Consider the following 24,446-nt stretch of genomic DNA (forward strand, 5'->3'; position numbering starts at 1 on the left):
TTAAACTATCCTGACTATTTCCAGCTCTCTGATGATGTGGTCATACAGTAAATATCTTACTGTACAGCACTTTCTTTTTAAAGTTTGTCTTAAAGCACTCTCCATATTTCAGCAAATGCCTTTTGTTTGTCACTGGGTTTGCTCCATGTTTACTAGTCCCTTTGCTTACATTTTAAACCCAGACACCACAAATCGTGTTTCCTCGTTTGCAGAATCCACTTCTTAGCAATTATCATACAATGCCTAGTGATATTGCTTGTCTCTCATACATGTCAGTCATCCACAAATTGCTGGATTTGCCAAGTATAGCTGTCAGCAGACTAGGTTCAAGACTGTATTTTTTTTAATGTTTTGAAAGTCAAATATACTCTTCCAGTAAGCCTATAATTTAGTTCACACATACAAAATAAGGGAGTAAGAGATCCTTTTGCTGCCTTACATCTGTTGCAGACTGAAGAAACTAGTGAAACAATGTTGCGTAGCTTCACTTAGATCTGTATCAGACTTTTGAGACAGTTCTTTTAATCGGATATTACAAACCAAGCAAGTTCTGTCAAATTAATTAAAAGAAGCTCCTTTAGAGTATTAGCTTATGATGATCATCTGTAGATTTTTGATAATCATTCCCCTTATCAGCCTGTCTCATGAATATTAATTAGCTGATGTAATGCTTGGCCAATTGTCCTAAGTGATTTGCTTAAGGGTAGAGAAGTAGGTGCTAGTTATATTAGGATCACTGGTGCCCACGGAGTCCAATGCAACCAGTTGGCAAAAGCCTCTGCTTAGTATTACACCATGTGGTTGTAAAAAGAAAGTTGTACCAAATAAATTTCCCAAAAAATGGGGGGGAAAAATGTAAACATTTATAATGGTTGGTAGTACACCTCCATCCGTCATAACTCATAACCCATAACCCACAATCAGATTAAATTAAAGATGTGAGAGATGTCTGCCTGTGATTAGTCCTGGCAGCCGGGCACAACCTCCGCCATCGGCGTAATGCTTTTTTTTTTTTTTTTTTTTTCTCCCCAAGCCATGGAGGTAAACATTATTATCGCCCTTTCATCTTTTAAAACCCGCTGAATGTGAGACGCATTGCTGTGTCCTCTGTCACACCCTGCTCATTTGGCACGGTGTCATTCTTTTTCCCTGCAATTAATGAGAGCAAAAGAAAACAAAGCAGCGGGGTCTATTGAATTATTTGATTAAGTAGCTGCAGCTAATGGAGTTTCAGGATTTAAGAGCAAATGATGTATTGCAGATGACTCATCAAGGCATTTAATTTGCCCACTTACCCATTTATGCATTGTCTCATTCATATCGCCATGCATCTTCATTTCATCTTTGAACAGCAGGTCATTCGGGGGGTTGGGACGGGGCGAAATGGGGGAGGATGGCCAGTGCAATCCAAGAGAATTGATTTCTTCATTGCGCTGTCTTTCTCTCTCTTTTGCTCTCTTTCTTGTTAGTAGTTTTGCCACTGTAAAACAGTTTCTGTGATAAGTACAAAGAGCTTGGGGTGCAGTTGAGCCGCCTCTGAAATCCTTTCAGAAACCACATGCTTGTTTATTGCTTCTGAGCTTAAAGGATTCATGGCTGAGGCACATAATCAGTATTCTAATCAAGGCATTAAACCAGCATTTTCTCTCACACACAGCTGTTTTCCTGACAAAACAAGCAAGTGTTTTTAAATCGCACGACGTCACACGGGGTTGAATCGTGACATATGGCAGAGGTCATGCGGCTGATTGAAGTCCTTCCTTTCAATGTTCATAAGGTCATTCGCTTAAGTTTTATTTAGATCTGCGTGATTAGAGGGGAGGCTTAAAGAGATGTTCCGTTCTTACGCTGTGATTGCGGTGTTTGAAGGCTCTTTGATTCGCATGCGTCAGATGGTAGATTGCGCAGTGTTTTTGTGCCTCTGCTGCTCGTTTTCTCAGAGCAATCGGGCCGGGTGGATAAAACTAAACCATAAAAAGGCTCTGCTTATGACCGTAATCCATTTCGAAGTGAGTCATTTATCAGTGTGGTTCACCTTTGAGAGACGTTACTCTCTCCTTACAACCGGCACAGACAACTGTCAGGGCTGGAGGTACATCAAGAGACATCAAAAGACTGCTTTTTATAAAATGGCCTCCTCATTCTCCTGCTGGGTCGAACGTACTCAAATATTAATCAGGTTCAGAGCGCATGTTGATGCGTTACAGCCTTCGTGAATATAAGGACTGTAGTTGCACCCCGCTGCATATTCCTAGCACATAGACGCTGCCGAAAGCAGCCTCGGGCAACCCTCTAGCATCCAATACCATGCACAAATAAAGAGAGGCACCAAAAGTGATACCTTGGACACGCACACAAAGGAAACTAGCCGGCAACCTTGAGCCATACCTCACCCACTTCTCATCATAGCGAGTTTCCTTAATTCACAGACATCTCCTGGTTCAATCCAAATGGCATTGGATGAATAATTCAATGTCCAAGAAACACATTGACAGCTGCACGTGTATTGCAGCTGCGGTTATAGACGCTGTCTGGCACGTGAACCTACTTGCACTATCAAGGAATCAGAAAAGAGCCAATTTTGATTTTTTGAGACAGTGGTCAATAATGAGAAAGTTGTTAGCAAACACTCTTGGTACAAAATCTGTCACTGGGGCCTCTTAACAGGTACTAATATAATTTAGGGTGTATCTTTTGGAAAGGATACTGCCCCTGTAACAGATTTTGTATCTTTCTTTTTCTTGCTTCGAGAGGACATGTTCCTGAGAAATTTCCCCATGCTGTTTAGGAAACATAGGTTGGTTTCTGATTGCGTTTTGGCCTTTTCTACTTACCTGGTTTGTTTTGCAATAATGACCCAACTGTATCTAATTAAATTACTATTTGCAAAATAATTAAATACATGGTAATGAAATACTGCCATTGACACTACAACAATATTACAGTACTGTATGAATTTGTATTGTAAGGAACCCTGCATCGGCCCAAAAACGGAATCCGACGGCCTGGGCGAAGGTTAACACTTGTATGTCTTTTCAGCGCATCTGTGAAGTTCACTTAATTTCACTCGTTTAATCTGACTCCAATTTTAAATGATTATTACTCTTAGGTTTTGTTCCCAATTGGAAATTAATCATTTCTTATGTATTAATTTAGATTTTTGATTATTCTGGGTATCTCATATTTTCAATTATTCGTTCATTACGGACCCATATCACTTAGAAAAGTCACTTCGGCCGGTGAGTGCCTTTCACGATCACAAATTCGCCAGCTCTGATCTTAGTCAGAGGGTGCAGAGTTTACTAATGCATTTGAGTCGAACCGCCACATGCTTGTTCATACAAAAACACAGTTTTCTTAGTCACGATACTGCAACTTGCTAAGCCAGTTGATAGATAAACATCAAAAAGTCCCATGATGTGCTAACATGCTCCTTTCATGGGCCTTTAGTTTGAATCTATCCTGACACAGATTTGCAGAAATATGGACTCCAATAATCTACTGGTCATAATGATTTCAGAAGAATCCAGAGTAAATCAAATATAACATTTTATTTGTCAAGTAAAAATGTATCATGTCAATTTCATAGTTGGACAATTAGAAGCCAATTCAGAAATAATAAATGCATAACATCAATTGAAATGCACGTGCACACAGTGGTGGATTAGTGTTTGAAGACACTTGTCCATCACTGTGTGGGGGTCTCTGGCTACAGAAAATCCCCCCTGACTGCTTTGCACTTTACCTTATATACCAAGACCAGAACAAAAGGATTGTAAATTTTTATTACACCAACACCTGTTTTGGGGGGAGAGGATTGGGTTTTCAGAAGTGACACCACCCAAAAGGAGGACAGAATTCTCCTTAGTTTTCAATCTTTTTCATAATACCAGTGACTGCTGTGAAATTGAGACCATTTTACCAATTGCACTGAGACATTTAAAATGATACCAAACATGAAAGGAAAAAACAATAGATACACCAGATACATTATACTTCTTGGAGAACTTTCAGTGACTTGAGTCAGGGGGAAAGGAAGGAGGGTGTGTGTGTGTTTTGGGGGGAGGGCTATTGCCTCCTGTAGATGTGTGAGGGCAAGGCGTTGTCCTACGCTATTTCTTTGAGATCTTCTCACACCAGATGAGTTTTATTGCTTTATTGCAGGGTGCTTGATCTCAGTTTTTGTCCTAGCAGGAAAATCAAGTCTTACAGTATTATGATAATTATGACATGATGAGTTGATGACTTGATATAACGCTTTACATTTTAATGTTTAATTTAACATTTATTTAATGCATTTGGTCTCATGAACCAAGAGTGAACAAAATGTTTTTACAGCATTTGTTATAAATATAAATACATGGCCATGAAATATTAGATTGGTTCAACACTGTAACAATTTTGCAATATTAATTTATATTTAATTTATGGCAGTGGCTATTTACACTAAGTGCACTAAGAAAATAGCAATAGATGCTATTTTACACTGTGTAAATAGCAATTAGATGCTATTTACACTACAGTGAAAATAGAAATACATTCTATTTACACTAAGTGACAATAGCAGCATTTTCTTAGCAATATGCTTACACTAGGTGAAAATAGTGATAGAATCTATTTACACCATGTAAAAGTATCAGTTCTTTGCAATAAGAGTAAATAGTAATTAGATGCTATCTATACTTTATATTGGCAGATACTATTTGCACCTCAGTATTTTTGTACATTAACAGGATGCAATAATATCATAGTGTGTAAATGATTATACTGTATTTATTAAGGTTATTAAATGGATGCTGCCTTATTGGGAGAATAAAAACCCTCCCTACACCTTCCCTAACCCTGCCCAAAAAACACTTTTAATATTATTAAAAATATTATTAATTTGAACCCAAGTTGATTGCGTTAAAAGCCAGGTTTGCGAGCCTTACTCGCTACTGCTGCACCACTGAAGACATTGAAATCTGTGTGTCTTTTTTAAAACTTGAGTGGACCAACACAGACATTGGTGGGCGGAGCTAGTGTAAATAGCGTTTGCCAACAAGGGCGCTATTTGCACTTAGTGTAAATAGACACTCCGTTAATGTATATATATATTTTTTTTTAGAAAACGATCGATCGTTTCATTAGATAAGACCCTTATTCCTCGGCAGGGATCGTGTAGAGCCCTTTGAAGCTGCATTTAAACTGCGATTTGGACCTTCATCCCACTGGTAGCCGTTGAAGTCCACTATATGGAAAAAAATCCTGGAATGTTTTCCTCCAGAAACCCTAATTTCTTTTCGACTGAAGAAAGAAAGACATAAACATCTTGGATGACATAGGGGTGAATACTGAAGTCAACTAATCTTTTAATGTATTTGGTATGATGAACTAACAATGAACTGTTGAGCTTTTTTTTTTTTTTTCAACTTTTATTATTAATATAAATAAATGGCCATGTTCTGAGCTTCAGAAAATGGTCCTATCGGCATTAGTATCACGTAAGTAAGCTTGTTGAATATTAGCATATAATACAGGAGTATTAGACTAGATTTATATCAGTTTTGCGATGACCCATTTATGTGGTGAAGTGTAAATGTAATCTGTATACCCAATCGCAAAGCAATCAACATGTATGAAGTGACCAAATGTAATGATATTTTGCCATATTTTCATTCAATATTTTCATGTCCAGCTTACTTCCATTTATACAGCTGACAAGCTCTGGTGATATGTGGGTATCAAACATTGTGGCTGCTGTCGGAATTGCTCTTAGAACTCAAATCTGCACATCTGTCAGTCTCCCAGCGCTGCGGCATGAAGCCCAGAATTGTCCTTGTCGTTAAGACCTGATTAATATTTTTCCCCCCGGTGCTCGGCCAGAGTGCTCAATAACGCAATATTTCCAGCATCAGCGCTCTGTGTCAGGCTGCACATTTCATCTCTTTATCATAGTCACATTGTTCTGTTGTTGTTGATTGTTTGGATGTTGAAGATGGAGGGGTTTTTCTCACAAAAATAGCAGGTTATCAATGACAGCTACAGAGAATCAACAACAATGGGTAGATATCATTGAGATATTGGTATCAAATCAGTTCAGGACAGGTATTCATTGTCAAACTGCCTACAAATGACACATTTTCTAACTCTTCTTTTTTTATTTACTGTTTTTTGTTATCTTTGCTGTTACAGCACCTACAGTTTGTAGTCTTGTGGTGGTTGTGTAGCCTCCCCTCTTTCCTATCACATATTTCATGGCTGCCTGAGTTATACTAAGGTGTCCACCCACAGCCGAATTTCCCCGCAGCGCTGTAAATGCCCTTCGTTGTTGTAAAAGTGAACTATGTAGGGTTACAAAGCAAAGACATCCAGCTGGAGAACAGCTGTGAAGATATTTGATTCACTGAGGGGAAGTGGTTTTTCTGAGACAACTTAAAATAATCTTCTGTAGGACATGAGACTGCTTTTGCAGTTACTGCTGTGGTAAGGAGAGATAGGGCTGTAGGATGCATTTCCTATCAAAATGGAAATTTTTTTGACGGTTTATTTGATTTGATTTTTTTTTTTACATTTGATTTTTAACTTTTTCATTTCATTTTATATCTAGCAGATGAACCATGATTTGCTACTTTCCAGTGTGTTACAGATGGAGTGAGAGGTGCATTTTCATTATACAGAGCATTTGTCAAAAATCTGTGTAATCAGCATGAGTCATCAATATTTTTGGCTTCATTTTGGTTTTATATTACATTTGCCTTTGCTTGTAAAAGTTTTGCATTCCCCTGAGAAACTTTGCATTTTGCGGATTTAGTTCATTTATACACTGTTAAAAACGTATTTATTTAATTATTTGTTTTGAAAGAAATTAATACTTTTATTCCGAAAGGAAAGGTGTACATCAATTGTATTGTGAATGCATGATACCTTTTGAAACATTGTTTTATGGAGTTCTTTTTTTACAGATCTTTATCCCACTGTTGTTTTTGGGTAAAAACATGTAATGAGCTCGAATTTACAGTAGATCTCAATGACACAGGAATCCTCTCTGCTGACAAGCATGGCCAAGATAACAGCAGGATGACTTGGGATTATTTTCAGATTCAGTGAGAGGTTTGGGCTAAATCCACACTTAACATGCCTGACATGGTTAACAGACAGCCAGAGAGAGCTTAAGTGATGAACAGGAAAACAGGACTGAGACAGAGAGTAGAGAACTCTACAATAGTTTGTAGCAGTTCAGTTAAGAAGAAGGCTAGCATTAGGACTGCCTGTTCAAATGAGTGTTTACACACAGAATGAATGCAAGCCTGCAATAAATGTGTTCTGTCACAGATTTATTAAGATGTTATCCATATTGTTATAGGACTCACGCTGAATTATAAAGGAATCAATATGTCTGGGTTTGCAGAGATGCTCCATACATCATTCCAGACACTGACATAAGTGATTACTTTCATGTCACATTGGTGAAACGGAATATAGAAGTTACACTTGATTTTGATGGTCCCCTTTAGACATTCTGTTGACTAAGTAACGTTGCACCTACATGCCAACTAAAGCTGGGGACTCACTTAATGACTAGCTGAAACATTCTAAGACTGAACTCAACACACTTAAAGGATTAGTTCACTTCAGAATTAAAATGTACTGATAATTTACTCACCCCCATGTCAGTCAAGATGTTTATGTCTTTCTTTCTTCAGTCAAAAAGAAATTAAGGTTTTTAAGAAAAACATTCCAGGATTTCCAGTGGACGGTCCAAATTGCAGTTTTTAGTGCAGCTTCAAATGGCTCTACACAATCCCAGCCGAGGAATAATGGTCTTATCTAGTGAAACGTTCGTTCATTTTCTAAAAAGAATACAAATTTATATACTTTTTAACCACACATGCTTATCTTGCACTGCTCTGTGTTCCGCCACACATTACGTAATCACGTCGGAAAGGTCACACGTGACGTAGGCACACCTTTTTTCCGTCTGCAAAACAAAATGAATAGCCTAAAAACAAATAACTTGCAATGTTTAATAATACAAAAGAAACATCAAAAAGATGATGTGTTTGACAAAATTACAAAAATATGGATGAATGATGTTTGACAGGTAATGCATCTCCCAAATATGTTTAATAAAATCTTTGTGAAGACGACTGGCAATGGCTTGTTCTTAAATTCTAAAGCCCGGAACACACCAAGCCGACGGTCGGCCGTCGGGCAGTTTTTGTTCGTCGGCTGACTGTTTTCTCAGTGTGTTCCGCACCGTCGGCTGAAGTTCGACTTTTTTTTTAAGTTTGCAAGGTTGGCTTTTTTTCGGCTGATTCGACATGTTGAATCGGCGTCGGAGCTTGCCGGTCATCTGATCATTCTGATTGGCTGTTCAGCTACTGCCACCTGCTGGTACAGAAAGGCATTTCTTCTTATGCAGGCACAGAACGGACGTGCTACTTGGTCGTCGGGTGTCAAGCGTCGGTTTGGTGTGTCAGGGCACCTTTGTACGCAGACGCTGCTGACGTGAGCCAACCCTGCAGTCTGCTTTCGTCGGCACTAGTTTTTCGGCATCGGCTTGGTGTGTTCCAGGCTTTAGACTAGAATCTTTAGACACTGCACACTACATGACTTTAAACACCGACTGTAAACACAGACTGAGCGCAACTGGAACAAACTCTGTTTGTCTGTTTGAGCATGATCAGTCGTAATGACCAAATTACATTCATAATCTGCTTGACAGTCGTGTAGTGTGTTCCCGGCTTAACTCTCATTAGGGTATTATTTGAGTAGTATACTGTTAGGGTAGGTTTAGGGTTAATAGAATAAGTTGACATCTACTTGGAAAGTTACTTATAGTCAGTAGAATGTCTCTTGGGGGACAATCACAATAATGTGTTACCAGATATTAAGCAGTCTACTAATACTCTAATGAGAGTTAATTGACATGTAGGTGCAATGTTACTTATAGTCAACAAAATGTCTAAAGGGGACCATGAAAATAAAGTGTTACCAAGATTCTTAACTTTTTATTACAGAAAATGAAAGATTAAATGCCACTACACTAAAAAAAAATCACAATGACAAAGAAATGGCAATTAAAACATTGACTTAAACGTGAAATTTTGTAGAAAAAACGTTTTGTTTATAGATGCATACATACATACCAGTATATGTCTCTGATAGTCAAGTCAGATTGTTTCAAAGCAGTTTCACTGTAATTAACAGGAAATAAATGACAGAATCAATGATACAAACTTCATCAAATATTAGACAAATTCAAATTTAGCTGTAAAGCAGCTCTACAGAACACAATAGTGTCATTATTCAGCTCAACTGTGTAAATTTAGTTTTTTGCTGGCTTAGTTGTGGACACTTAATATTCAGTAATATTATGGATTTGACACTGACACTGTTGAATGAGAACAAAACTTGAACTGAATGATGATGACACTGTTTTCTGCAGAGCTGCTTTATAGCTCTTCAGCGTATCCTGTGAAGGCCGGTGCTGAAGGACTCCTCAGAGATGCAAAGCCTCCTAAATAGGCGGGTGACAATTAGCAAGCGAGAGGAAGGTCCTGTTGAGTGTTTTGCTGTTGATGTTTCCGTGGCGGAGGAGCCAGCAGACGTGTGCCGCCTGTGGAGAAACCACCAAGCTCATGGTGTCCACGCTGCCACAGACGATTCCTCTGAGCTCACTGCATTTTATTCTCATTTGTATTCTGCTTTGAGAAGCCCTCTTTGCCGCCAGGTCAGATATCCCTGCCTATTAACAAATGACAGGAGGAGTTAACTTGACTGACATGTTTATTGTTCTTGGGATGGTCCGGCCTAATGAGGCCCATCGGCCTAGGGTGCTGAGATTACACTGGCATTAGAGGACACGTCCAAAGAGGTTCAGCTGTCCTGTGCCATTTAAACACACAGACTGCACGCTTGTCCCGCCTGACACTACTTTACCTCTGGAACTGTTTATCTAGACAATGATAGCTTGTGAATGATTCGTGGTCTCGGCCACTAATCATTACGTGGGGGTTGATACTCCTGTTTGCTCTAATGCTACACCTGATAAAGCACTGCTTTGATAAACTGCACCAATTAACGGAGAGGGAGCTGAATTATTCAGACGACATTCTGAATTTCCAGGAGCAAAACAGCTGTTCTTTGCGGAGGGAAAAAAAAAAAAAAAAAAAAAATGTTGCAAAATTGCTGTATTCTTTCTTGTTGCAAAATTACTTAGATATGCAATATGGGTCATTGACCTTATGATCATTTAAAATGCAATTCATGCATACAGTGGCTTGAATACACCTCTTCTGTGATGAGCATGTTTTTAATTTCTAATTGAAAATTAATGTTGATATTCTTAAAATACAAAATGCTGTGCTGATATCAAGTCTCAAAGAATGAAATCCATAACCTTAAGTAGTTTAGCATAATCTTTTTTTCTTATTTCTGTCGTGACAACTCTCAGGGTGTTTGGCATGGTATTATGACAATGTTGATATGTTTAGTAGTGTTGTAGTCAAGACCACCTAAACCGAGACCAAGACAAGACCAAGGCAAGTCGAGACCAAGACCAGACTAGCACTCCTCAAATTCATCTGAAAGATCCACATTTACTGCCTGAGAGATGTCTTATTTTTAATCAATAATTACAATTAGAATAATAAGACACTATATAGAGCTGTTACCAATCAATTGAAATCACTAAATAACAAAATTCATCTTTACACTGCAGAGGTGGAACAGAAGTTGCATCTGAATTGGTACCATTACAAATGCATAAATAATGTTGAGATTAATACAATTTTGTTTATTGAACATTTGTAAAAAAAAAAAAAAAAAAAAATCAATATCACGTTTGCAATTGTGCTCTCATTTGTGAAAGCAGCACTCTTTCTTCTGATATTGCTTAATTATATCATGTTATAATATAAATATCAAGATCTTATACAAGTACTTTTTTGCAATCATATCTTGAATTTTGTGGGCATTTGTAGTTATTTTGGTGACATTTGACACAATCCCCTGTTGATTTCTGACCCGACACAATAGTAACAAAATAAATGAAATTAGAAATAAGTTATTGATTGCATTTGAAGCAGGAAGTTTTACATCCAATCAAATTAATGATACAGACAATGAATCAGACAATGCAATGGCAATTTAGCAGTATCACCGCAGTTATGGTCTTGACTGGTCTTGAAATAAAATCTCGAGTCCTTTTAGTCTGAGACCAAGACAAGACCGAGACCAAATGCGGCCGAGACCAAGACTTGACCAAGACAAGACCAAGACCTTCAAAAAATGGTCTTAAGTACTACAACACTAATGTTTAGTCTTGGCTGAATATAGCAGATATGTTGCTGCTGTTATTGCCGCTGTTGGTCATTGCTGCTGCAGAGCAAGTACAGGACTTGCTACTGCCAATACATACATGACATGCTGCTGCTATACAATATAGCATGCATGAATTACCCGTAGCAGATCTATACAGGTGGAGCTGGGGAAGGTGGAGGGTTTCTGCAACTGCTACAGCAAATGCTAACCAAGTATTTAAAGGTTGAGGAGTTATCTCATTGGCTACTGATACAGCAGGAACCAATCAGCTGTGCCCTATAAAGAATGATGTGATTGAATCATCAAGGACCTATCATCCTGCACCATCCAGAGTTTCATGACAGAACTTTTTATTTCTTTGAAAAATGTCACTTGGCCTGTATGCGTACATGGTTTATTTTATTTTTTTTCAAGGCTTTTCTCTGTTTCTTGGTTATTTATTTGAGATATAAAGCAGATAGCCAAGGGTTTTCTTTTTTTTTTTTCTGTTATGCCATATGCTGGAGAAAGAAATTAACCCCTCCCCCATGATGTAGTCCTGTTTTGAAGTTTCAGTGTCACCTCTGTTTAAGGATTAACTGAGTTGGTTGCACATTTTAATGCAACTTCCAAGCATTTAGCATCAGTGTTGTTGTTAAGATATTTTTCCTTCCTTGCTTTTGTGTATTTATTGGCAATCTGTTTGTTTTCCTGCAGTAATCTTATATGCTTTAGCACATCAAAACAAATGGTAGTTTTTGATGTTTGTCCAAGATACCCAGGGATATATCTGGATGCACCCTGTGTTTTTAAAACTGCTTTTCCGAATGTTCCTTTCTCTTCCTTTTTAAGAAAAACGTTTTATCCTTTCATTTGAATGGTAAGTTCATAGCTGCTCCCCAGCAGTCAATTGCATCTTGGGGCAGAGGCTCTATGATGTTGTGGCAGGATCAGGAGTGGAAGTAATTAATGGGCGTCTTAATTGGCGTGTCTTCTTACTCCTAGCCTTCACTCGACCCTGTAAACCTTGAGGGTGGCCAGAACACAAGCTTTAGCTATTACAAAGGGGAAGGCAATAATTATTCTGCAAGTGCTAGTCTTTTTTTTTTTTTTTTTTTTTTTAATGTCAAAGAACAAGATCCAACCCTTGTGGTCCTGGTAATAGATGGAGTTCTCTGTCAGAGCTTAACATTGTTTTTTTTTGTTTTTTTTTTAATTGGTAAGTTGGCTTGGATAGTGAAGGCAAAGAGGCCAACATGTGACCAGCATACAGTATATGACAACATCTTGGTAACACCTAACAATAAGGTTCCATTTGGTAACATTAGTTAAGTACACTCAATATGAACTACCAATGAAAATGAATTCTAAAGCATTTGGTAATCTTAGTTATGTTAATTTCAATGTTTACTGATACATTATTAAAATCAAAAGTTGTATCTGTATCTGTTAATATTATCTAATAAACCTGAGCTAACATTAACAATAAACAGTTAAAATAGCATTAACAAAGATTAATAAATGTATTGCTCATTGATGGGTAATGATAGTTAATGCATTAACAAACATTAACTAATGGGACTTTATTGTAAAGTGTTACCAACATTATTAATATATTGTTTAAAAAGATAACTTTGAAAACTTTAAAAAGTTGTTAAAGAGCTGAGATGGATCTATATATGCTTATTAAATACATTTCAATTGTTACTTTTGATTCATTATTAAACATGATCTATTATTGTAATTGCCAATGTAGCTTTCATGGGTCTGAGGCCTTAAAAGATAAAAAGCTTGCAGCCTTGCTCTAAAGCGGATATTTGAATTTTAAGTACGTTTTTACAGGTCATTAAACAGAACAACCTCTTCTGTCTTTTTAAAGACCAGCTCTGATGTGTCCAGTCACATTGGGAGAGAAGCAATTAAACCATGCATTCAAAAATACATTTACTGTACTCACACTCATGTCATTCCAAAGCCATTTTGTATTTGGAATCTTCCCCTCCAGTAAGATGTCAACTTGCTATCCTTTAAAGGGTTAGTTCAAAACTGAAACTTCTGTCATTTATTACTCGCCCTCATGTTGTTCCACACCCGTAAGACCTTCGTTCATCTTCAGAACACAAATTAAGATATTTTTGATCTTTAGCGCTTCCAGGTTCTACGTCAGAACGGTGGCTCAGTATTGACTGACGCTGTTCACGTGAGCAGCACGACACGTGTGTGATGCTGACGCAGGAGCCGGCCAATAATGAGTCGGCATTCTGATGTAAAACCTGGAAGCGCTGAATGTAAACAGCGTACGAGAATGACACAGAAGAGAAGATATTGTTGAATAAAGTTATTTTTGTTTTGTTTTTGCGCACAAAAAGTATTCTCATCGCTTCATAACTTTAAGGTTGAACCACTGCAGTCACGTTGACTTTTTTAACGATGTCTTTAGTACCTTTCTGGACCTTGAAAGTGGTGGTTAAATTGCTGTCTATTGAGGAGTCATATACCTCTCGTATTTCATAAAAAATATCTTAATTTGTGTTCCGAAGATGAACAAAATTCTAACGGGTGTGGGACGACGTGAGGCTTAATGACAGAATTTTCATTTTTGGGTGAACTAACCCTTTAAGGGTGCAAAAGGAAACTGTGTTATTTACATGCAAAACCCTAATATTTACATGCTTTAACACTAACATGCACATGCATTAACATTTACATATCTAAAGTGAAGATTCAGTTTGAATTTGTATGGATTTTCTTATTGCCTAAGGTGAAAATCCGTTACCTGTGGTTGTTCTTTTATAGCTACCAATGTGTAATAAGTATTTACCATTTATGACATGTCACCTGTGTTTAGCGGATCGATTTCATACACTGCAGCTCTATTCCGGTTATGGATTTCCTGTCTTTTTAGTGACTGATGTAGAAGCATCTGAATTATTTGTCATTCTTCTGCCTGCATCTTAGAGGACATTACAACCTAATTCAATGCTTTCCTAAATGAGATATGACTCAACGTTTTTTTTTTTTTTTTTTCGAAAACCATTTTAATTTCTCTCTTGCAGCACTATTGAATGCAGCAATTGCTTTTATGCCAGGAAATGAGATAGGAATAGCAGCCGGCTGTTAATTCTGAGTAAAGACCGCTGAAGCCATGACCAACCACCCCAACCAGCCATACTTTTATTAATCAGAAAGCTACTCAGTCGTGGCCCCAGTTGAGCCACACTTTTGTTTATCAAGCATTGTCCCTGAACAATATGCAAGCCTTCTTAGCATAGCATTAGGGGGTTGAAGAGATTACACGTCCTGTGTGCGTGTGTCTGAGTTTGTGTTAGTTTTTCCGTGTACAAAAGGGTGTGTACACGCTGCTACTTTGTCAAGTTCTTTTCTCAAGGAGAACTGTTGAGTGCTCACATGACAGAAAACAGCAGGTGGTGCTTGTTCAGAAAAATGCAGGCTCAAATTATGGCTCTCAACATGAAAAATATGGTGTGGAGACCACCTGCTTCTCTTAGCATCGGGACAATGGGAACAGTGATTTATGAATAGTCTTTATTTATTTGGAGGCCTGAAACGAGGGCAGAAGTGCTGATGTCATTGTGGTTGGATAAACATTATGAATTGTGTTACGTCTCCTTGCTTTTCTGCTAAGCCAACTGGGTCAAATCACCCAACCAAAAAGTTCCAGGAGTGGAATTTACCTGATAGAAGATGCAAGCTTGGAGGTCCTTAACCACACCGCTGTCTGCTCATAAATTATTGATAATAAAAAAAAAAAAAATCCTGTTTTGCTGGCTGCCAATCATCTCATGTAATGGTTGTCAGCTGGAGGTGCATGTAGCACAACGCTGTGAAAATGCCAAGGCGAACACTTTGTATAAATCGTCTAAATTGCTTGAAAATGTCACAGGCTGCTGGAACTCAGATGTTGAATAAAGTTATTTAAAAGAATAGAGGGATATTGTTGCACCTACTTTCTTATGAGTAAGAGTTATGTAAGAGAGACCTAGGGCAGTTGTAACATTTTTTACATGTTCCTTTATAACAGACTGCTACAAATCTACCTGCCGTCTTTTGGTATAAGAGACATTTGAAACTGTAGCTGTGAGCCGTAGCCATTAATAGACTTATAAAATGAAAGACTAGGTCATAAAAATTGAATTTAATAGTGTTACAGCTGTAATTATATTAACACATTGTAGCTAAAATAAGAGCATACCTCAAAGTAATATCATTGCTTTAATACCTATTAATATCACTTAATAATTTTCACTTTCATATGGTGCTAATTCTTTTAGCTATAAGGAATGTTGTATGTATTTAAAGCAAAAGACAGTGGTATTACGATCCGTCTAGGTTAAATCGCAATAAATAAAGAAAAAAAAAGAAAAATGCCTCCCCCGCCCAGTCGTCAGACCAAAAAATAAATAAATATATAAATAAATCAAACCACTGGATTCAGGGTTCAAGAAAATGATTAACGTTTTATTAAGATGAAAGAAAGTAAGTAAATAACATTTGAGAATTTCCAGGATAACAAACCAGTGGGTGCGTAAACTTCAGGAAGACCCAAGGCCCAAAATAACAAACAAAACTTCCAAAATAACTTCCCTCAAAATATCAAAAACAAAATACAACAAATTACCCTTACTACACTAACAAAAACAGAGCGAACTTAATTTCAAAAGAAAAGGGCAGGTCAACCCTACCGAGCACCATCACTGTAAAGAAAAGAAAATATATAACAGAGTCAAAAAAATAATGCACAATGTGTAATGGGGGTCTGGCGGCTGGAGAGGAGACAGGAGAAGTGCGACCGGCCCGAAGTCGCACAGCTCAGCTGCAGGAAGTAGAAGATGGTTTTAAACCCTCATTCAATCGTCCTAACCCAATCCCGGCAGAGAGACGTGGAGCCATCCCACAACCGATTACGTGATATCCTGCTTAACACCAAAGCAAAAGAACACACACACAGAAAAAACAGTAACAGGAAACAAACAAAATAAACCAAATAAACAATATACAGAATAACACAATTCCGTAACAAGTGGTACCTACATTTTAATAGTTTGAATTCGCACCATTTTACAAAAAAAAAAAAAAAAAAAAAAAAAATTTATATATATATATATATATATATAAGCTGATTAAAACTGTTTACACGATTTGAATTATACATTACATAAAACCACCATAAATTACTTTTGCTTATAATTGTTTTATTATTATTATTATTGAGGTTGCTGTCCATCCAATTAATCATATTTATATATGCGTACATACATAATCAGACACGCAGTCAAAAATTGCTCCAATTGTACATTTAAAAAGATTGCAGGAAATGACGTCACCATCATTACACAATTAAAAAAGCCTTCGATTTCAAGGTTTACGGTTCAAGGTTTATTAAATATATTATACTTTATAATTATTGACCTGTGGCTCTTATTATTGTTGCTATTATTGTTAATATTATATATTAAGTCTAGAATATCTACTATTATTTTTATTACAGTGGTTATTATAATGCTTTTTGAGAATCAGGATTTTTTTTCTTTGGGGTTTAATAAATTCAAGCATTGAATAATTGTTTTATAATCATTTCATCAATTATGAACAAATTAGCTGTTTCTGTTCTTAAGTTAAGAGCGTTTGATGAATGTATCATCGTGTATTTTCTCGTTGCAGTGCCATCGTTCTGGGGGCTTGTAAATTCTGCATGGAATCTGTGTTCTGTGGGGAAGAGACAGTCTCCAGTCAACATTGAGACGAGCCATATGATATTTGATCCCTTCTTGACACCACTGAGGCTCAACACTGGTGGACGAAAGGTAAGCCATGTTTTATCTGATGTCTGCACAGCTACAGTATCAGTGCGGTGAGCTCCTTGGGAAAAGTAAACATTGTTTCTAGTGTCAAAGTGTTAGGATCAACTGTGAAAATGCTACTTTGGTGAAGAAAAAAAAAAAAAAATGCATCTAGGTCAGTGGTTATGCTAGATACAGAACGGTTAGGACTGTAAATAATGGAGCTTAGTTTGAATTGTACTGTTTGCCACTACTTTTTTTGCGAAGTGCCACATACTGTGAATTCATAGCCTTGTGCTTGAATGTCTGCATTTATATATAGGTACCTGATATCCTGCTGTGTGTCATGCTGTACTGTACTAGCACTATTTTAAAATGACATTTTAATAATTATGCAAGCAGTTTTGACATCATATTAATTGAGATGGTTTGTCACTACAGGATCATTAAAAATGAACTAGTTATAAATATATATTATATATACTATATTTATAGGTTACATATAAATAGAAATTCCCTAGGATATTTAGTCTTGTACTATGGAGCTGTTGGATGCTCGAATCTGATTGGTTGACGAATGTTCTAAGGTGTGCAATTATTTTCAGGGAAACGCAAAGCTAAAGTAGTTCTAGGCAGGTCTTGACCGCATTACAGTTCCATATCACTTCGCCAAATGATTTCAGTTATTTTAAATGTCCTTACAGCCTTCTACAGCAAAAGAAACAAAACCCACAATGACACTGACCAAGCAAATAAATATAGTAAACAACAGGATAAAAACGACAAATTGTTGTCATGGTTTTTGCCACAAAATATTTTATGTCCTGAAAACACATACTCTCCCTCTCTCTCAAATGCACACACATATAGTACAGACTCACACTCACACAGAAACGTGTTGTCCACGCTGCTCTGACGAATTAATCAGTAAAATAGTTTAGCAACTTAAGTCACATGACATTTCTCACCAGCGAGGTAATAATTGTGCGGTTCTTGAGGTAGACAAACTTACAGTTTCGCTATTAGTAGAGCCACTGCTGCCAAACACTGTTGAGAGACGCAAAGACTCAGGCAGACTAATTCACATAGGCTTATTTCTCTCTCTCTCTCTCTCTCTCTCTCTCTCTCTCTCTCTCTCTCTCTCTCTCTCTCTCTCTCTCTCTCTCTCTCTCTCTCTCTCTCTCTCTCTCTCTCTCTCTCTCAACTGTGTTAATAACTGTATTAGTCTGCTATCAAGGCTCAAGCCTCCGTTACTTTTTGGAATTGGCAATAGAGGCTTGGGATGAGATGCGTAAGAAATTAGTCCCACACACAACAGTGTTTTAAGGACAAAAACCAGACAAATGTCTTGAAATACAACATCTGAACAGTCTCTTGAGGTGTGGTAACCATAGTATAAGCGGAGTAATTGACTCTGGACCATTGAATTATTAGAAAATAATGCAAAACGGCCTGCCGCTCCTTACGTATACATTTCTTTAGCTATATATTCACATACATTTATTTGGTTATATTTGCAGACACATTTCTCAGGGAATATAATATATTCATAGAAATATCTTTTTGTTAATTCATGTACATTTCTTTGGTTATATATTCACATATATTTGGTTATATATTTCCCAGGGTATGTATTCATACTTTCATAGGATATTCATATACATTCCTTTGGCTATCTAGTCATAGGAATTTATTTGGTTATATACTATATTCATAGAAATTTCATAAGTTATATATTCTTATATTATGGCCTTTCTAAATATACTGATTAGCTGGAAGGTGTGAGTCACTCATGTCACTCACACACAGAGATCATGCTACGCACAGACAGTAAACATTCAGAAGCATAGAAACTTTTCAACACTGCCCCGTGACTTCTATTAATAAAATAGCTTTGCTACTGAGTCGCTGCATTATATTTGTCAGCAAGGTGGTAATGCCACTGTTTTTTTTTTAAATAATTAAACTTGCAACTTCACTTGCAGCAGAGAGAGGCTGCACAGACACAGGTAATTCACATACAATCTCTCTCTATTTTATCTCTGTCTGCTTTAAAGCGTGCAGAATGCTAGATCTAATGAACAGTAGCCCATAATAACTAACAAAAATAACCGTCATTTTTACCCTTCCAGTCAATTATTGCATTGCAGTCATGAATAACAGCTTTAACTTGTCAATGCTGGTAACTTACCATGCAAGCGGGTTAATCTACACCTAGCCAAAGATTATCACTTACTTATACATCACAAAAAAATTCTTAGGATATTCATATACATTTCTTTGACTATATACAATATTCATAGAAATATATTTGGTTATATACTGTATTCATAGACATTTTACTGGTTATATATTCATATACATTTTATTTTTTTTTTTAAATCCATGGGCACGTTATGCATAAACTAACCACATACAAGTACTATCATTTGTTTGTCAATGGTGAGGATGGCATGCTTTGCATATTAATAAATCCTCTCTTCAAATCAGCAGTGGGTGACTGAGGTCATGCACTAGAGGCAGAGTTTCATACTCATACAGATCAGTCAATGACTAGAGAGCCAATCAGACAGAGAAGGATAATAATCCACTGCATGTTAATTTGGCCAAAGCACTCTTGACATGCCAAGTCTTATGAAATAATTAGTTGGATTCATTATTTGCAATTTAGTTGAATAGCAACTGAAACAATTTCAAACTAAAAGGAGTTTGTTCTGAACAAAAAAAATTAAAGATTCATTGCATTTATTGGCACATTTCAACCCATTTACTAGATGTTTGCTCTGTAAGTATCTCATCATTAGAAACACTATTAGCAGACTAAAGTCCTTTGTGCTTGCTTCAACTGTACAGATTAAGGAGAAAGATTTGAACTTTTCATATATTGTTTCAGATAGCCAAGAAATGTCCTCCTGTCTCCTGATTTGCTGGAACACAAATCTTTTATTTTTTTCACACCGTTATTTCAGTTCAAACGTGTAGCATTGGTCTAGTCCTTAATGAAGTGTCAGAGTGTGTTTGAAGTCCCACCATATGTGTTTGAATTTCTGTCAGAGAGGAGTTTACATTGCCAGGCTCTCCACAGCGTGATAAATGGACTAATGAATAGTTAACGGAAATTAAAATGACCTCAAAATAGAAAACCAATTAATCAAAAGCAGACATGCATCAAGGTTATGTGCTTTGGATTGAGGGAATCACAGTTATTAAATTGTCTGTATTAATTGAATATTTGCTCTGCTGTAGATGAGCCGCAATTACTTGAAGAGCTTTTAATGAATTTAATCGCTCTGACAAGGGAGGAAGATGACAGTATCGTGTCCCTTATTGAAATCTCCAATCAGCAAAGTGGAGAATTTGAGACATGAATATAAAAAGATGCCACATGAAAATATTTTTTTCCTAACATCATTAGCTCTGGGGTACTATAGATATAAGATACGACTAATTACCAAAACGAATCAGGCTACATGCCATTTAGCATAGCGTAGTTGTACTGTAGAACATAGCATAGTACGTTGTCTCACTGTGTGTCACCTTCCTTTCTCAGCATTGGTAAATCGGGACAGAATCACACCCAGAGACAAACAATGACAGATACGATCTGCACACAGATTTTATTCAGTTACATGAATATCATATTAGATTACTCACTGAGTCAGCCTTGTCATTGCGATTTCATTAGCTTGCGTAGTTGACAGTGTGAGATACGTTCTCTGTATCAACGGATGGCATCAGTTTGGTATCAGTCAGCTTAAATAGGCCGATGTTTGATCTGGGGGACAACACAACTCTCGGATCACACACATACAGTACACACAAAATGAGATTCAAGTGCAAATGGACACCAGATATCTTGTTTTTCTTCTTTTAAATGACTTCTCTGGGGAAACTTCTGTAAATCTGTTACTGATGTTAGTAAGGGGTAATGTATAGTCAGCTGGTCATTATCATCTGATTATACAGGGGTTAAACAGGTAAACCCTGTTGGGGTTTGTTTGTTTTTAGCCTTGGATGACTGTATATTATTCCACTTTTTACATGGCTGTATACTTAAGTGAATATATGGGCATGGAATATTGATTTGAGTATTAAAACAGGTCAGCGTTTTTCAAAAAGGGAATCCCTGGGGGTTTGTGAGTTGAAGAAAAGATAATTAATGAAATCATAATGTTAATCGTTAAAATAAATAGGAGTACACAATGAATCGAATTAAAATTGAAATTGCGACATGGCTTAGTGTGTTTAATAAATCACAAAAGGCTGTGATTAAGGGTACGTTTACACGACAGCAATATGCTTAAAACTGAAACGTTTTTCCTTTGTCTTCTGTGTACATAATACACCATTGTCAAAATGATCCCCATTCACATGGATCCATTCAAACTAAAAACGCTGTATTATGCTGCCAGGCCATTAGATGGCGATGAAACACTATAGACTGAGCATGTAATACGCATGTGCATGATGTCATCGTTTCCACAGATTTATGTTTTTGTTATTTACACAGAGACCATTTTCAAAAACTTCCACTTTGAAACCCGTTTTCAAAAGTTTGCATTTCAGGCACCCAAAACGCCGTTGTCGTGTGAATAAATGGCCAAGACGCAATACGTTTTACGGTTTTAGTTGAAAACAGTGCCGTGTAAATGGGCCCCTTATTATTATTATTATTATTATTATATGCAAATGTGCTATTAAATTATTGAAATATTAAGGTAAAATCTAAGAGGGTACTATTTTTGTCAAAATGGTTTGGCTTTCGAAAAAAGTTTGAGAATAAATGTTAATAAGAATAACAATTGGTAATAATTTATTTTAATAATATTAATAATTTTCTTAGTTGTAAGTCCGCTTTAGCCGATATTTGGTAATATGATATATCACGATAATGAATATGCACGATATTGTTATCGTGGGCACTTCAAAAATACTGTGAATAATTATTTGACGAATTATTCACATTTTTATAATACATTTTAAGAATACTTTCCCCATCTTTGAGTTCTTTTTGTTATAAGAAAGATGTGCACACTGATGTAAACAAGCCCAAGGTGCATGAGAAGCACATGGTGGAACGTGTGAAAAAGAGACACGCTGAATAAAAGTGCACATTCACTCTCTGACAGCAGAGGGCGCTGATGGAACAGCGGAAATTAAGCGGTTACCCAGGAAACCCCATAAACAAAGCAGCTGCGCCAAAGACTTCGATTGGTAAAGTCATCGCATCACTGCAGCGGCCAATAGAAGCTCCGGTTCCTATAGAAACAGTCAGACGCGCGCCTCCGAAATGAGGCACAAGAGACGCGCATTTAGGACTGCGCATGCACATTAGCTTGATCCAGCCCGAATAATAGTTTTTTTTTTGTTGTTGTTGTTATGATTCGAGTGTTTAGAAACAAAATTTATGAGACAGTTGTTGTCAGATTTCATTGGTGATTTCAAGTATGAAATTTAATCGAAAGCTTGGCAAACAGCTTTGGCGAAATTGATGTTTCCCCATTCAAAGAGATAGGAGCTGCACTTGAATGCCCGGGAGGTTTTTCAAAGATGGCCGCCGAGTGAAATGACTTATCTTAAAGTAGCTGCGCTACTACAGTATTTAAAATGCTTCAAACAGCCATTCAGTTTTTTGCATTCGCAATGTTGTTCATCACAGCACCAAATACTTAAAGACTTAATAGGCTATTTATTTTTTTAATAAATATTTAAGGTTTGAAAAATAAATAGCCTACTAATGTTAAATATTAATTTAATCTGTTTGAAACATTTTACTTCATTTTTGTGTATTGCGTTATTGTATTTAAATGTTCAGAGTTCTTTTTGTTATAAGAAAGAGTTCTTAAACCTGTTATGCAATGACAACACTTTTTTTGCAACTTATTTCAGTATCGTGATAATACCGTATAGCGTGATAAAAGCTTCAATTATCGCAACATGAAAATTTGATACTGTCACATGCCTAGTCAGCTTAAAGGGATAGTTCACCCAAAAATGAAAATTGATGGGGACATTATGGGGATAAAATGTCCCCACAAAGATGGTAATATCTGAAATCCTTGTCCTTGCGGGGGCATTTTTTGGTCTCCATGAGGAAAAATGGCTTATAAATCATACTAATGATGTTTTTTTAAAAATGTAAAAATGCAGGATGTTTTCTGTGATAGTTAGGCTAAGGGGTAGGTTTAGGGGATAGAATATACATACATACATACAAAATCATTGTCTATAGAATGTCCCCATAAAACATGGAAACCCAACGAAAACCATAGCAGTCATCATTTAAAATATCTGATTGCTCAGTGAAGCCATGTAATAAGGGATGATGGCAGTGTCAGTTAAATACTCTGTTCATCTGAGTTCAAGGATCAGTGATGTCATTTTTCCTGTAATCTGGCCAATGGGAGAAGGAGATTGAAACCATTTAACATGCAAGATGCATGTATGACCAGATGGGGAGTTTTGCTGCCACAGGGAGAGAACTCTTCTCTTGCAGCACTGAATCAGTATAATTACACTGGGAACACGGTGGAATGGCAAACATGGAGCCATGGGATGACATCTGTAGTGATCTGCAGGGGGACACACTGTTGGGGGTGTCTTATTACATTTTCAGCCCCCTAGCTTTCATTTCTCACACATGTGACTTCCATGTTGGCCTTGTTACCTGAATGTTTCAGCTCTTTTCAATGTTTGTTCCAAAGGTACTAAATCGTTTCTGTGCCCGGGTGGTTTATGTTTCATGAACGCCACATGTTATGCCAAGTAGCTCCTAGACAAGAATTTCTATCCGTTGTAATTCTGCAAGTCTGCAGAACATGCCGCTTACAGGCATGACTGCTTAATTTCCTTAGCGAGCTTCTCGTGCTGGCAAACCCGGAGGATCATTAGCATAAAATATGGAGTTAAATATTTTTTTAAATAAAAGTGCAAATGTAAAATATTTATTAGAAAAAGCGTTTGCAAAAGATGCCTCAACATACACGTGCATACATAAAGCTCAGCTATGTTTTTTTTGTAATAAACCACAAAGGACACAGATGTTTATTGCTGAGGGTGAAACGCCTCGTGATTATGAGAATTGATTTAGTTATGCAAATTACTGATTCAAATTAATTAGACTCAAGTTTGTGTTGGCTGAACCTGCTAAGCTGTCACAGTATACAAAGCAGTTTGCGTATGAATATCTCAAAAGCTGCAATTATGTCTGCCTCGCCGCGGCCTCTTGCTTGTCAAGGCACAGGATTTAATTACTGCTGGATAGCGAGGGCTTGAAGCCCTGATTCGCACACGACTTCTGCCACGACGAGCCGAATGCATAACCTAAGCTGCCGTTAGTGGCTCGTCCATCTGTGTGGG

General features: G+C 37.0%; 1 protein-coding gene across 1 annotated transcript in view; it reads left to right on the forward strand.

The window, feature by feature from the left end:
• ca10a (carbonic anhydrase Xa) overlaps positions 1–24,446 on the forward strand; it is a 176,200-nt gene that overhangs the window by 58,401 nt on the left and 93,353 nt on the right. Inside the window, 1 exon segment of the mRNA XM_051915008.1 lies at positions 16,969–17,111. Coding sequence (XP_051770968.1) covers positions 16,969–17,111 — 143 coding nt within the window.

The sequence above is a fragment of the Ctenopharyngodon idella genome, chromosome 12, assembly GCF_019924925.1.
Source record: "Ctenopharyngodon idella isolate HZGC_01 chromosome 12, HZGC01, whole genome shotgun sequence".
In the NCBI taxonomy this organism is placed as follows: Eukaryota; Metazoa; Chordata; class Actinopteri; order Cypriniformes; family Xenocyprididae; genus Ctenopharyngodon; species Ctenopharyngodon idella.